General features: G+C 41.5%; 2 protein-coding genes across 4 annotated transcripts in view; one reads left to right on the top strand and one right to left on the bottom strand.

Annotated features, from left to right (window-relative positions):
* Positions 1 to 1,653: 1,653 nt before the first annotated feature.
* Positions 1,654 to 14,953, bottom strand: KLHL28 (kelch like family member 28). 3 transcript variants are annotated; one of them, XM_057403857.1, is made up of 6 exons: positions 14,844 to 14,920; positions 13,342 to 13,387; positions 10,648 to 11,546; positions 9,311 to 9,754; positions 6,693 to 6,901; positions 1,654 to 5,636 (listed from the first exon to the last, which is right to left on the bottom strand). In XM_057403857.1, exons 3-6 carry the CDS (start codon positions 11,544 to 11,546, stop codon positions 5,473 to 5,475), a joined length of 1,716 nt encoding a protein of 571 aa, XP_057259840.1. In that variant the 5' UTR covers positions 13,342 to 13,387; positions 14,844 to 14,920; the 3' UTR covers positions 1,654 to 5,472. The 3 variants fall into 3 exon arrangements, with proteins under 3 accessions (XP_057259840.1, XP_057259837.1, XP_057259839.1); XM_057403854.1 differs by lacking the exon at positions 13,342 to 13,387 and adding an exon at positions 12,256 to 12,326 and having other exon boundaries at positions 14,844 to 14,881; XM_057403856.1 differs by lacking the exon at positions 13,342 to 13,387 and having other exon boundaries at positions 14,844 to 14,953.
* Positions 14,205 to 15,323, top strand: part of TOGARAM1 (TOG array regulator of axonemal microtubules 1) — a 35,462-nt gene continuing 34,343 nt past the window's right edge. The window contains 2 exon segments of the mRNA XM_057403862.1: positions 14,205 to 14,234; positions 14,451 to 15,293. Of these exon segments, the coding sequence (XP_057259845.1) occupies positions 14,205 to 14,234; positions 14,451 to 15,293 (873 nt within the window).

The following is a 15,323-nucleotide window of genomic DNA, read 5'->3' as shown; positions in this document are numbered from 1 at the left end:
ACATGTACCCAAATTTGCAGCTCAAAGCTATTGGTATTTGAATTTTGTCTCCAATTAAATAAAGCACTCAAGCATGCACACAGCTCTAGCTCTCAAGTAACATCCCCAAAAGCAGTATCATTTTTCTACTTCAAAATGCATGGGACTTGCATTGTTAATAGCACCACCTAAAGGCACAACCCTCTGCATGCCTCTGTCAGAGAGGGGAAAAAAAGAAAGTGTGGGCTTTTTCTCTCCCATAGAGAATCAAAGGGCAAAGGCTACTTCCCTTCAAGTTAATCACTGTTCTACCTATTCTGAAAAACTAAGCTTTGAAAGCAAAGCTCTTCCCTTTTCCCCTTCCATCCTCCCCAGCCCTGATGTCCCTTTGCTCACCAGCTGTAACATGTATCTTCAGAGAGGAGGCAGTGGCAGAACCTGTCTCTTGCATGTCAGTCACAGGATGACAGGTCTCTGTGAGAGGTGGATTCAGGGATCTTGCAGGTGAGAGCAGCTGCCTGTCAGGCATGTATTCCATCAGCAGATGCCTGCAGTGGACGATGATGCTATCCCCCCAAATTTTTATTTTCCGACTTTTATTAGAAGGTGCCTTGCTCTTCAGTAAAGAAAAGCACTGCACTGCAGTACCCAAATTAATGTTTACTGCATGCACCTACAGTGGGCTTAGAAATGTCTTTTTTCTATATTATATTTACTGAAGCACAAGTTGGTTTTTTTTTTCACCCATTTCTAGTTAATATTAGACAGCTAAAACCCCCTGTATTTTGTTCCTTTTACCATTATGTTCCTGATCATTCCTAAAATTAAAGTCTGTGTATTAAGTATACTTGAGATCCAAAGAAAGAGGATGACTACAGCCATTTTATGTTGTACTGCCTACATGATCTGAAGCCAAATGCCATGCAAGGGGTTGGTATTTTTGACACAATCATATTCTTTTTTAAAATGGGTAACTTTATGGCAAAATAAATTGGAAAAAATCCTCTCCTGCCTAGTCTACCTGTCACATGAAGTACCTGCTACAATGTGTAATAACCTTTAAACTTAGGGAAAGTGGAAATTAACTCCTGGATGAATATTACCTGAAAGTCTTTTATTAATGTAGTAAATTACACCCCCCCCACCCCCCCAAGAAAATAATTTGAGTTTTTTCCTTTTGTGCCAGCTTCAGCATGACTAAGACTATAAAAGTCAGCGTTTTGCAGCCAGAATTCACAGGTTACAGAACTGTGCTTTATGGATGGTATTGTTGAATAATACCCGTGAGTACCAGAAGTAGATGGCATCTCCTACACCAGCAACCACAAGCTGAATTCTCACTTGGGCAAGAAAGTAAGTTCAACATACTAATCTCTGCTCTTAACTACATAAATAAGTAAGTTATTTCTGCCTGTATTTAGATTAAGGCCAAGGAAAAAAAAAATTAAAAAATTACAATGCAGAATTGCTAAACCTTAACTAACGGAGGCAGAGAGGGGTGCCTGTTGTTACTTCATGTAATCCACCATGTGAAGTGAAATCCCCACCTAAAACACAGATGTGAAGGGTTGTCTAACAGTAAATTAAAATTATTTAGCTGCAAACCCCTTCTGCAGCATGAGAAAACAAAAGCTACAGCGTATTTATATTCACCATCCAACAGAAGTGTAAAAATAAGTTTTCCCCCAGGTTTATTTACTAAACTGTTTTACATTCAATGAAACTTACAACAATACTTACAGAGCATTATCACGAGAGCAAACACATTGAGAACACTAGTAAAGACCAAGAATGCAGGTTACAGTTATTTTCTTGTTGAACTCAAATGCCACTTCTGTAAACAGTAACAAAACCAGACCATCGCAGCTAGAAAAGATGTACATGTAAAAACACTCTACGTACACAAAACTACATATATCATTTTATACTCCCAACCAAAGCACTCTGGTCAAGCCCAAGTACAATTTGGTATTCTCTGTACAACTATTAAATCCTGCTAAAAATAATAAGTTATCCTTCGGTTTAAAATACAGCACAGGGCATAAGGCAAAAAAATAGGAATTATCATCCAGTTCTTTGTATTTCAGTTCAATATCAAGAATTTAAGGCAAGATTGGACATTTTGCATTGTTTCATATAATGAATGGGGACTTACAGATGGCAAACTGACAAAGCAACACGCTATCTCCCAGAAAAAAAAGTTAAGTGTCACGCGTACTGGACACATTTGGCCCTCTAGAGATTCCAACTAGACTTTCTGAAAGAGAAACATTGGTGTTAGGAGAGACTGTCAAGAAGCTTACAAATGAGCAGCTCTAAAAAGGAAAAATCTGAAATTCAGGAACTGTACATACACATATAAACACATGCCCACTTTTAAGTGCTTTACAGACAATTTTGAGTGACTAAGAAATAGAACTGGATGATAATTTGCAGTTGTATGACATCTTATTTGAAGGTCCTTAACTCTTACACTGCAAAACAGACATTACAATGAGAGCATTGTTCTTTAGATGCAAATTTAAACCAATTGTTATGTCTGATCTTTCTACAACCAAGCACTTCAGTGAACAGGACAACAAGTACCCAGAACAGAAAATGAAGACGGCATGATTTTAAGTGACATGATCCCATAACCGATATCCGGTTTGATCCATTTCTAGCTAAACAGATCACCTGATCTTCACTGTATTTCGTTAGGCATTTTTCCCATTCTTCATACCAAACTTGCTTACTAAACAAATTGTTTATGCTGCTACCTCAAATTTAGCAATGCCACATTACACAATCTGGGGTCCATCTCTATGCCCCGATTTAACATTGCCACTGCCTAGGTAAAGTGAATAAACATTTTGCAGTTTTAAGTGCTTTGACTTCCATCAATGAAAGATGTTTATGTAGATACTGAATAACCACCATCCTGACCTGTGGATTTTTTGTTGAAGTCAAAACCATTTCTATACCTTGCACCACTTTCTACTAACTGAAAACAGTGTTTACTAGTACTTCTAATCAGAACAGGTTTGTGAGCATCTTCATTCATGGAATTCTATTGGTGTTAAACTCTTAAAAAGCACAGTATATACTGAACTGCCTGGAAAGCCTCCTATCAGTAAAAGGCATAAACTTCTCTTTTACGTAAGGAATTTTTCCTATTTTAATATTAGTTTAAGCATCTTTACCTCCGGTGTATATTGGAAAATATGATAATGGCATCTCTGTGAAACAGACCAAGAAGTGAAACAGCACAGAAAAACATTCAGCTTGTGCATTCACCTGGACAGAATGAGAAGGCAATCTCTGCAATGGGCTGAAATAACTACGTTAATTCCCCAATCCCCAACCTGCCTCCCCTTCTTTCTCCTCCCCATACACAAACATGCCACATAGAAGCACGTAGCTACTTGTGTCCTATCAATAGATTCACTGGGATAATTATGCTATTATTGCTATAAAACTAGAATCCTTAGTGGGTCAAATTAACTGCATTGAAAACACTGGAATTGTTACTTTTATTTATTGTTACCTTTATTACCTTATAAAGTCCTGCTTCATTCTACTAAATCTGAAGAACACATGCAGGATTTTACAACCTGTGCAAACACCTGTTATCTATGAATAATGTCTTACGGTGAAAACACCCTCACCTCCTTGATTGTTTAAAATCTGAATGTTAGTGTATGAAAGAACAAGGAACGCCACTGCTTGCCTGCCTGCAATTTGCTTTGCAGGAACTCAGAATAAATCAAATACACTCAAACTCCTCCACTATGCATACTTTTAAAGAAATGGTTTTTAAAGCAACTATTTCAAATATTATTGCACCTTCAAAAATAATACTATATGGGCTTGAAAAACAAAGGGTAATAACAAACATCAATGTAAAACATTAAAACAAGGAGAAAGTAACTCTGGAGGCAGAAAAATTCTTCAGTACCAGGCCTGGCAACACATATACAGACATCAAAACAGAAATTCAAGATAACCTTGATCCCTAGTTAAAAATCAGAAAACAAACCAGAACATTTTAAATTAGCTACTATTTATTCACTCATCTATTTCCAATAATGGTTATGACCCACAGCATTGCTTTCTAGTTATCTGCCCAAGTTTTCACTAAGTTTAGGCCTACCATAAAGTTCTAACTCTTGAGATTCTGGTTAGTCGCCAGAACAGACCTTCAGTGTTCCATTATACAGGACACATGCTTGGGATGAGCAACCCTATCTACCCACTTCAACCTGTGTTAGAAGCAAGGCTGGCTGAAGAACCAGAGACAGTATCTCACTATTCACTCCCTATTTATGTACTTGTGAGAATAGGAACAATAAACTTAGGACTTCTGTAAAAACAAGATACAAAAACAATGTAACAAACGAGCTCATGCTGTGCATTTTGTTATGCTTGACAGTTTCCATAGGCACGAATGTATCGAGCAAATAACAAACAAAAACACTAGAACAATCAAAACAATCATGCTTTATGCATACTGCACTAAAATCAGTTAACAGCTTTATCATTATGTCCTACATTTAGCACCATTTTTAGGTCTGAACACTCTGAGAAAGCAATCATACATTCCTTTAAAAAGAAAGTTGCATGGAGTATGAACGCAAGTGCGCTTGGGAGACGGATGGGATGGATTAATTTTTTAGTATTTATCTTATGCTATGAATGCTGCTGTGGCATTACTGTTGTCATTTTTCCTTGCATGACAGTTGAAAACACACAGCAGGCTTGCAAGATTAAGTCATTTAATCTAGCACTCATTTATCCACAAAACGAAAATATAAGGGAAAGTTAAAACTGTGATTTCTCTTCATCAGATCAAACAACTTTGTTAAGAGGCAATAGATTTGCCTTGTAAATCTCTAAGTAGTTAATAATTATCATCCTGGCCCTAATACCAGTAAGCAGGTGACAAAGGAGAGTGTACAGGCAACATACTATGGCATTTATTATTTACAAACCTTGAGATACAGAAACAAGGCAGCCCTTTAGTTACTGTTCATAAAAAAAAATTATGAAGCACTGGCATTTTCTTAATATGAAGACACAACCAGACAATTATCAGCAAAGTGTCCAGCCGTAAAACACATTCACACATCTTTCATCCCAAGCACAGTAAACTTCATATTTCATAGTAGGCAGGAGGAAGAGAGAAGAGCTCTAGAAAGTGAAAGGGTTAGATATACAGTGAGTTTTCTAACCGTATCCCAGGCATGTACAGTACTCTCTAAAATTCACTGCCATTAATAGGATGCTATCTAAACCCCGCTGGTAAATAAGCTTTCTACTCCTCCTGCCTGTGTCACTAACATAACAAAGGCCAATTGCCGGAAGAAAACAAATCCTTCCTCATTTCAATCCAACATCATGTTATTCCAATTTTCCAGCTTCAGAAAATGCAGCTTATGGTCTCCAACAACAGGGGTTCTTTTCAAGCAGATTAAGCTCAATCTTTGCATTGGGCCTGTAAAGTCCTGCTTTACATCAAAGTGCAGTCAAACCAAAATTGCATCGACAGTACATCATCCCAGCAGAGTCCAGCCAGCTATCTGAGATGGGATCATACTTCTGTACAGTGTTCAGGTAGGATGAGCCTGAATGGCCTCCAACTACATAAAGGTAGTTATCGATTACAGCTGCACCAACTCCTGTTGGAAAGAAAATAAAAGAATGTATCACCATCAAGTCACAAAGTGTGGAAATAAGTATTTTTGTTCCTAATTGGAACCAGCCTCTCCCCATCTCCTAAAGGCTGAACAGACAAGTTCCCTCAGACTCTCCTTCAAAGAAAATGGGTGTTAAATGAAGAGTCCCTCCCTGTTCATGTCTTACACTCATTTTTACTGTTCTCACACCCTTCCCTATGGCAAAGCAATGCTCTTCTGTCCCAATACTTTTTGTCAGAAATAAAGAGAATATGCACTACTGAGTCTCGATGTAAAATAAAATACAATAGAACAGCAACCACAGAAATGCTGAAACACACTCAAAAAATCAATAGTAAAAAATAGAGTAGAAATATTACTTCAGATTATTTTTATTACAGCTCAGTATTAATAAATTGGACTAATTAAAAATAGAGAAATAAAAGATGTAGACAGGAGAGGGTCTAGAGAAGGGTGACTAGAAGGATCATCTAGAAGAAAGATGATTCAAGGACTGGGAAGCCATGTGAGGAAAGGCTGAGAGAGCTGGGTCTGTTCAGCCTACAGAAAAAAAGGCTCAGGGAAGACCCGATCACCATGATCCACTATTTAAAGGGTGACTACAACAAAGACTTCCTTTCTATAAGGAGTCCCATGAGAAAACTGAGGGGTGATGGGCATAAATTAGATTTGGGGAGATTCAGACTGGACGCAAGATTTTTTTACAGTGAGAACAATCAGCCATTGGAATAATCTCTCTGTGGAAGTGATGGATTCCTCAACACTGGAAACTTAAGATTCAGCTGGACAGGGTGCTGGGTCATGCTTTGCCTAGAAATGTTGGACCAGATGATCTCTGAGGTCCTTTCCAACCTGGGATTCTAGGATTCTATGAAATATTCTTTCACAGAGCTAATTAAATAATCTTCATTCACAGATGAAGTGTAATGCTCTGCAGACAAGTCACTGCAACTTTATTGCAGCTTCTATCAGGTCAAACGGCAGTTTATTTCTGAAAGAATATCCAAGTTAACTGCTGAGAATTTCGTATGTCCCTACCTGTTCTGGGCTCCTTCATGGGTCGACATACAGTCCACTGATTTTGATGAGGATCATATCTCTCAATGCTTGATAAGTGAGACACACCGTTGTGTCCCCCCACTACAAAAATGAAGCCCAGCATGACACCGACACCAAAGTTTATTCGTTTATCAGCCATTGAAGCTACTGTCTCCCACGAGTTTTTACTCGGATCATAACGCTCCATGCTGCAAATACAACAAACAACTTGTGAGGCTTGGATTTTAGTGACATTGAAATTTCACAAGAAATCTGCATTTGTCAGAAGTACATCTAGTTCTGGCAACCACTGTTACCACACACAGGAATTTTGTAAAGCAACAAAAAATGCTTTAGCTGATGGAAAATCCTGCTTTGTACTACTCAGTGACACAACACACTAAAGCCAGTGTTATCACCTCATAAGCATCAACTGCCTCCTAGGGCCGTCTGGCAACACATGCAGCTGGAGGTTCTCAAAAAGAATGATTCTAAAAAGCAGTTTTAACATATTTCATCCTGACTCAGCAACTGCAGGTCAGCCACTTCTCCAATGTCCTCATGCCACTACTCTGATCTGCAAGTTACATACAGAAACAAAGCAAGACTCTTCAAAGCTGGCCTCAGAACTGAAAGCTCCTTCAAGAATGACTGCTGCTGTTTATAAAAAAAGGCAACTCATGAACAACTGAACACAATGCAGATCTGAAGTGTATCTATTTGGGTAACATACAGAATAGGATAGAACAGATCTTCAGGATAAAATGGAAATTAATTACAATTGTCATTATTACTTTTTTTTTAATCACTGGAGCTGTACAGATGGTCAGTCATTAACATTCTCATAGCATGTAGCTGGTCCCTGTCCAAGTGTAGCGTCAGTAGCACGAGGGGTGCAGAAAAAAGGGGATGACAAAATCAGCAGCACTACAGAGTAGCTGGAGAAAAGGTGCTTAATTACACAGCATACTTGAATAAATAAACCAAAATTATTCAATAAAAAGTAAACTAATTTTAAAAAGGCAAATAATGAAATACCAGATTCATCTCCAGCAGCTGCTAGCAGTTACTTTCTAACTGAAGCTAGCGCAGAATTTTAAAATTAAGAGCTTTTCTTCTAAAGGTACCCACTTGATAAAGACATTTCCTATTGCTCCAGTGCTGAATCTTTCATTTCCTGAAAGGCAGTTACTGAGTTTACCTTCCAAAGGCCTGCGTGACCACACTAAGCATTCAAGTTCTAGGGACCATTTTGGGCAAGAGTGAGGTCTTGATTATCTTCCTTTTGTTAGTCTGTGAAACAAGGCTGCAGTTAAATGAGCATCCCACAGGTCCCACAGCAACTCCCAGAACCTGCTCTACTCTGCCACTAACTCTGCTTTAAGCTACTCCTAAAACCAATAGTTCTGTATGGTCCAAAGGCAGTACGGAGCTAAGAGTGACCACACAGACAAAACTGCAGCTTAATTATTCCAGGTCAAATGCCAACGTGAAGAAATCCTAGAGCCAACAGAAATCTTTCAGACATGGTCTGTTGGTCTGTTAAGTATTTCAACTCCTACTATAGCTCATAATCTAAAATATAAGAAATTAGAATAATGCCACTAAATTTCATAAAACGCTATCACAACTGAGTTTAACTTATTGCTGTTTTGTATTTTAGTGATTAAAACAAATTGTTTGCATTTTCCAGATAAAAATACTTAGCTACACTTTCCTATTTGGAAACCAATCCTTTGCTTCATGAACTGTTTTAGATAAAAATGTATCAAGTGTAAAAAGTAAGTACTATTAATGACTAATGCTATGATGTTACACTACACTGTTAAACAGTCGGTGTATCCCTTCCTGTAAGCAAGGTTTTCATTTTCACTCTTCATTCAGTTACTTAGACTTGTAGTTTATTAAGTTGCTTCCTGAAGGGACTAATGGCCGATTTGTTCCTATTTTAATAAAGAGAGGGCAAATGATTTCTTTGCACAACTAAGTGCCCCTGCTCTTCACTACTACTTTAAGATTCCATCTGAGGTATATATTTATTTTGTGTATATTAAGCCTCTATTTGTTTCCAATCAGTGTTTTCAATGTTAAAACTAACCAGCATCCTAGTGTTTTGCAGGCTTGAGATACAAGGATTCAGACAGCACTGGTACAGTGCTAAGCAAGCCCTCTCCTGAGAACTCAGTAACCAAGGTGCAACACTACCACATTGTTAAAAGTGCACTACCTCAAGGTCTGAGCAAATAAGCTCTCTCAATACCAACCTGCTGAGTTAACCAGCTTGAGTATCTACAAGGTCAGGTGTCTTGTACCACCTTGCTTAGTAATACACATTTATGTCTTTGTCTTTACCATTTTCCCCTCTTAAGGATTAAAAATACCCCCAAAAACCAAGCCCCAAACACACACACTCTGAGCTGGAACATGTAAAGGTAAGTTAAAAGATTTCCCAGTTGAATTATTAGACTGATGCTGCAGAACAAGGATTAATGAGGTCCACTGTGGATTGCCAATCTATTTTAGAATAATCTTTAACTGGCTGCCAAACACAAGCTTAACAGGGAGTTTTGCTGATTTCCAGTTTATAACATTGAGCCACACACAGCAAAAATACATACCTGTTCATATGGGCAGGACCATAACCACCAATAGCATATATCATTCCGTCCAAGACGGCTGCAGCAAAACAACTTCTTGTTTTGTTCATCGGGGCCACTAACTGCCATTCCTTCACTTTAGGGATGTATTTCTCTACAGTTCGTAAATAAGACTGCCCATCATAGCCTCCTAAGGCATAGAGCTCTCCTGCCAGAACCACCACTCCCAGAGTACTTCGGCTCTCAAACATCCTTTCAAGAGACGTCCAAGTGTTCGTATCAGAGTCCCAGCACTCCACTGAATTCTCATGCTTTCGATAACTGATGCCTTGACACACATGGGTTGCAATCCCTCCTACAACGTATATTTTCTGGTCTAGGACACATATTCCAAATTCATAGCGGGGAATGCTAAGAGGTGCCAGGCCTATCCATGAGTCATTCTGGGGAAAATACATTTCAACACTGAAATAGAAAAACAAAGATTACATGAGTATACCTAACCTCAGGAAGCTCTGTGAAGTGCAAACAAGCATCAAAGAGCACACAGTCTTAAGATTACTCCACAGAATGTATTTTGTAGAATAGTTTGTGTTGGAAGGGACCTTTAAGACAATCCAGTTCCAACTGCCCGATGCGACAAGCAGGGACACCTTCCACTAGACCAGGTTGCTCCATGCCCCATTCAACCTGGCCTTCTTTAGGCAACCTGCGCCAGTGTCTCACCAGCCTCACACCCCCACTTCTTTCAGTATCTAATTTAAATCTCCCCTCTGCCAGTCCAAAGCCATTTCCTCTTGTCCTATCCCAACACGCCCTTAAAAAAGCTCCTCTCCAGCTTTTTTGTTGGCCCATTTAGGCAGTTGGAGCTGCTCTAAGATCTCCCTCAAACCTTCTCTTCTCCAGGCTGGAGACAAACCCAGCTCTCCCAGCCTGTTAGACTTGGATACCTACTCAGCAGCAGAGCCTGAAGTCATGATTACTTTATGATCAAGAACATGTTATTTCTAAGAATTACCTCTTCACTCTTCTCTGATTAAGTCTATCTTAATCCCAAGGACTTTCAAGCTTTCAAGGAAGCATATTTGTCATATATTAAATTTTATGATTTTATTGTCTTTAAAAATAATAGATCAGGCAAGAAAGACGTAAAATGAAAAGACCTGAAACAACAAAGTAGTAACATACAAACTTTTTATTAACCACTTTTATTAACCAAATTCTCGAATCAACAGAACTAAAATTATAAGATTTTACAGCTATTTCTGTTGGCACAAACAAAACCCTGCAATTTTGAAGATTACTCATTAAATCAAAATCTATTTTGAATTCAATGCGATGACTTTACTATTACTTACCTTTCCAAACAGGCAAACAGTCCAGCTTTTCCTCCTACAGCACAAAGAACTTTAGGAGCACAGCGAGGTCGTGTCATCAGCATGGTCTGGTGGGAAAGTCTGTGTTCAGGCATAAAGTGATATTTTAGGGCTTCATTCAGCAGGTGTTTACAAGTATGGTCATCGCGAATGAGATGGTTTGCTTCGTATAACCTCGTAAGAAACTTCACACTCAGCAGCGGCAACCGAACGCAATGTAGCAGCTGTGCCAAGTATTTCTGCCGCTCCTGCACGTCATATTTGATCCAGGACTCTAGTGCATAAAAAACAGTTTCTTCTGTCACAACATTCAAGCAGTCATTGGAAACTATTTCATCCAATTCAGAATGCGTAAGCTCAAAAAATTCTTCTGTCTGACAAACATCTTCGAAATTTTGACAAATGTACTTGTTAGCAGCCAAGTAGAGGTCATGGCATCCATAGGTCTCTGCAAAACGAGAAATCCCAATGCAATTACCAGGGTCAAGCTGGCTTTCGAGAAACGCACAGCACTCCTTCACTACCAGTTTGATCTGGAGAAGATTTGCAGCTGGGAGAAGTGACTCTACAGTGTCTTGCGAGATAAACACGGTTCCTGTGTAGGCATACTCCACGATGGCCTGCAGCGCTGCCTCATCAATGCACTGGAACTCCACCTCCGAGTTCTCCTTTTCAGAAAGGTTCCCAGTAAACATGGCTTTGAAGTACGGACTGATGCTGGCAAGCACCACTTTATGGGCATGGATCTTGACATCGCCAACTCTAAGGATAATGTCACAGAGCTCATGATGCTGGCGAAGGAGGTTCAGGCCTTGTAGAAGCTGCTCTGAATGCAAGTGGGTTAAGTTGGCAAGCATGTAGGTTGGAGACGACTGGTCCATCTGTGACAAACAGAATTTTTAAGGCATTACTCAGGGCTTCATTTCAACAGTTTCATTAGTCATGTTACTTAGACATGCCACACATAACATTCACAAAATATTTTCCAGTTTTGCTTTTATCTTAATTGCTTTTATTACTTCCCAATTTACTTATCCAATCCTTATGTGCTATGCTTTTTCATGCAAGTTAAATCCAGGACAATCAAATGTTTATTAATAGTGCATGTTATATTCATCTGTGACTTAAAACCCAACAAAAGAAGCACCACATTTTTCTGTCCTGGAATAAAATGTATATCATATGAAGCTTTGAATACATAACAGGATTGTGTATCAGATATTTGAGAGAACTGAACAGTGACTGAAACAAAAATAGAGATGCATAAAGAATAGAACTGGCTTACTTAAGACAAAGTTTTCAAAGTTCTTTAACCACTTTGTGCTACTTGCCTTGCAGCCTACTCAGTCCTTCTGTGGTGCAGCTAAGCCCTGCTGTGCCTCCCCCCGACTCGTGCTCTGGCCAGACTGTACCAGTCAGCAGGGCCACATTCCCTATCCAAGTGAGGAGAATCCCTCACTCTGCACAAAGAGGCAAAAAAGACTCACAGAGCCACTGGAGCCCTGTGCTGCAGGGAAAGAGGTGCTGGAACAGAGGTTACTGCACTCTGAACAGTAAGACGAAGCCAGGAGAAGGAGATCATTGCCTCACCTCAATGAGGGGCTTCCACTGTGACAAGAAATCCCTAGTGGACATGCCCTCACCCTCTGGAGAAGTCAGACCTGGGGAAGACTGTGAGGGTGGTGAGGCACTGGCACAGACTGTCCAGAGAAGCTGTGGCTGCCCCATCTCTAGCAGTGCTCAGGGCCAGGCTGGACAGGGCTTGAAGCAACCTGGTTTAGTGGAAAGCGTCCCTGCCTGTGGCATGAGGGGTGGCATAACTGCATAACCATGAGGTCTCCACACAGCCTTCTCTTATCCAGGCTGAACAGCCCCAACTTTCTCAGCCTATCTTCATATGGGAGGTGCTCCAGTCCCCTGATCATCCTCGTAGCCCAATGATCATGATAAAGACCAGGAGCCAGGCCTACCTCCACCATCAAGAGACAAGAGGTGGGAGCTGGTGAGGAGGTGCTTCCCAGGGAAAGCAACCACGTGGGTCCTAGTTAGACATGCTGATAGAAATTATATTGCTATTTCCATGTCCGCACAGCACCAGCAGCTACCCATGCTTCCCAACATCACCAGTAAGGGCAGAGAAAAGGATCCTCATTCCCACCTACAGCTCCACAAAACCCACAAACTCTTCTTTCAAAGAGTTTTTGCATCATGACAGTTCAAGGCACTTAGAGCAGGCATTAAGGATACCTGCTCTAATTTCAGCATCATTAAAATTCAAACAGTGCTGCCCACCACTACCTGCTGGCACAGCAGGTCTTTATTCTGACTGAATTATTATAGCAGCGAGAGGGTGGAGGGTATTGGATATGTCAGGATCCTGGACCACGAGGAAATATAACTATTGTTCTACAGAGAACACTGCAACAATTCAATTTCTGAACTGAAAACCTGATTTAATTTTGATTTGCTAAATGACTACACTTCAAGATCTCACTACTTCTATCTTAATGAGTTCATCATTTTTATAGCTCCTTAACTGACATCTAATTTGCAGTGAGCCTACTTACAAAGTGCTTAATCTGAAAGAATAAAATTTTTTGCCAACATTTAAATATAGAACATAATAGCACTGACAAAGAAGTAAGGGCTTACAGCTAGAGACAGAAAACTTCTTACCCATTAAAGATAAGTAAGCTCCCCCCTCTCTTATTACAACTCTATACTGGAAAAAAAAAAACAAATATATCTAAAAGAAAGTATTTAAAGTGTATCTGCATTAAGGCAAGATTCCATACAATAACATTTTCCATATAACAATATATATGCAGCATAAATTATATGAGAGGGCCCAGAGGGGGGAAAGAGGAGCTGTTCAGGAGCTAAACCACTTTGTTTTCCTTTTGTGTTCATGCTCAGTTTGTAACTTGATTGCACATATACACAGAAATCACAAAAACACAAGGTAACACCACATGGAAGGATAAAGGAATAGTTACATTTCAGATGTCAAAGCCTGTAAGAACAGTTATAAGTAATGACAGTTAAGTTATTCCACAGAAATAAAACTTTTTGTACAAACCTGACAGAGATGCCTACTGATGTGCATCTCCTGAATGGCAATGCTCACCCACACCTCATATTTGCATGCATTTATTCTACTGCTGAACAAGAAATCAGAAGCTGGAACATTACCAGCCCCAGAGAACATATGCTAGTCCAACAATGTCTGCTCACCACGCAAATCAAGTGGTTGTCCATTAGCACTGGGCTATCAGATCTTGTTCACAGTCTGCCGGTAAAACTTGTCTGAATAGCAGGGAAAGAGTTATTGGACATTAAAAGGTTAACCAGGAATGTAAACACCCAAGCTTGCTTACTGAAGCACTTTTATTCCTCTAAAAACCACAGTATGTGATGATGCCTGGTAAGACACAGAACACAGCATTTTCTTTATGTGAAAACAGCAGGAAGAGCTTCAGGCACTTTTCTGTTCCAAGGTAGTGTTTAAGCGCTCGCCAGTTCCTTATTTAGACTACAGAATGACTGGGGCCAGCAAGCGACTTGCCTGGGTTTGTTACAGCAGAGCTTAAAACCTCAGCAGCACCCGCCCAAAGTACAGAGCTAATTTGGGTTGTAAACACCACACAAGACCACTTACTGCATGCAAAAAAAATATATATAACGTGCAAGGAGAAACTGTTTTGCTTATGAAATTTCGTGCTCCCCACGCCAGTGCGTTTCACCTCCGTGCCCAAGCTCCTGCCCCAGCCCGTTTCACGCGGTAGAGGGATGCAGAGCAGCGGCCTGACGAGCACACGGCTTCCAACAGCCAGGAGCACGTCTCCCCCGCCCCTCTAAGAAGCCAGCGGGACGTGGCCACCCGGCGTCTGTGCACCAGCCACCCTGCCGACAGCTCTGAGACGGAGCCGTCACCCTCCTGTCGCCGTTCTGCTTGTACAAGTGTGGCCCCAGGTCAAGCGGCGGCCGCCCTCCCCTCCCTATACCTGCAGACAGTCCCTCCCGCTTGCGCTCCACAGATCAACTCGGTAAACAGCACTCCCCACCACACTGCGAACAGGTTGCGGGAACGCTACCAACGCCACGGCGGCCCCGGCCAAGCCGAACCAAGCCGGAGCCGCCTCTCCACAGGGCCCTCTCCGAAGCGGGGCCCGGCTCACCTGCGGGTGGGAGGGGGCGCAGGCCGCAGCGAGGCCCGACCCGCAATCGCCACCGCCGCCGCCTCGTTCGCCTCCGCTCGTACGGTAGTACCGGCAGCAGCAAACGTCACTTCCGGACTCCACCGCCCCGCGCCCTCTGCCAGTCAGCGGCGGGGAAGTTCTGCGCACCCACAACCCCAGAGGCACGGGCGGTGTCACTCCTCACGTCGCGGAGGGGGGGAGTGGTGGCTCTGCTTCGCTAGCGCCAGGCGGCGCAGCCTGTCACCGGCCGCTACGCTTTACAGCTATCGACTTCAGCAGCGGAGCACACATCTTCCCCAGCGCCGGCGGCGGGATGGGCGTGTGGCTGTGGCGAGGGGTATGCCAGCCCTCCGTCTTTCCCCCGCCGGGCGCGCCGTGGTCGGTACCGAGTGGGCGTGGTGCGGGCCGGCTCTTAGTGACGGCAGCGTTGTAGCGTGCGGCGTTGCTGGGATGGCTTAG

Source organism: Pezoporus wallicus, unplaced genomic scaffold (assembly GCF_028554395.1).
Source record: "Pezoporus wallicus isolate ANWC-B61680 ecotype Strahan unplaced genomic scaffold, APGP_CSIRO_Pwel_v1 contig_7227, whole genome shotgun sequence".
Lineage (NCBI taxonomy): Eukaryota > Metazoa > Chordata > Aves > Psittaciformes > Psittacidae > Pezoporus > Pezoporus wallicus.
The sequence above is the reverse complement of the archived record's forward strand: the minus strand, read 5'-3'. Positions and strand labels throughout refer to the sequence as shown.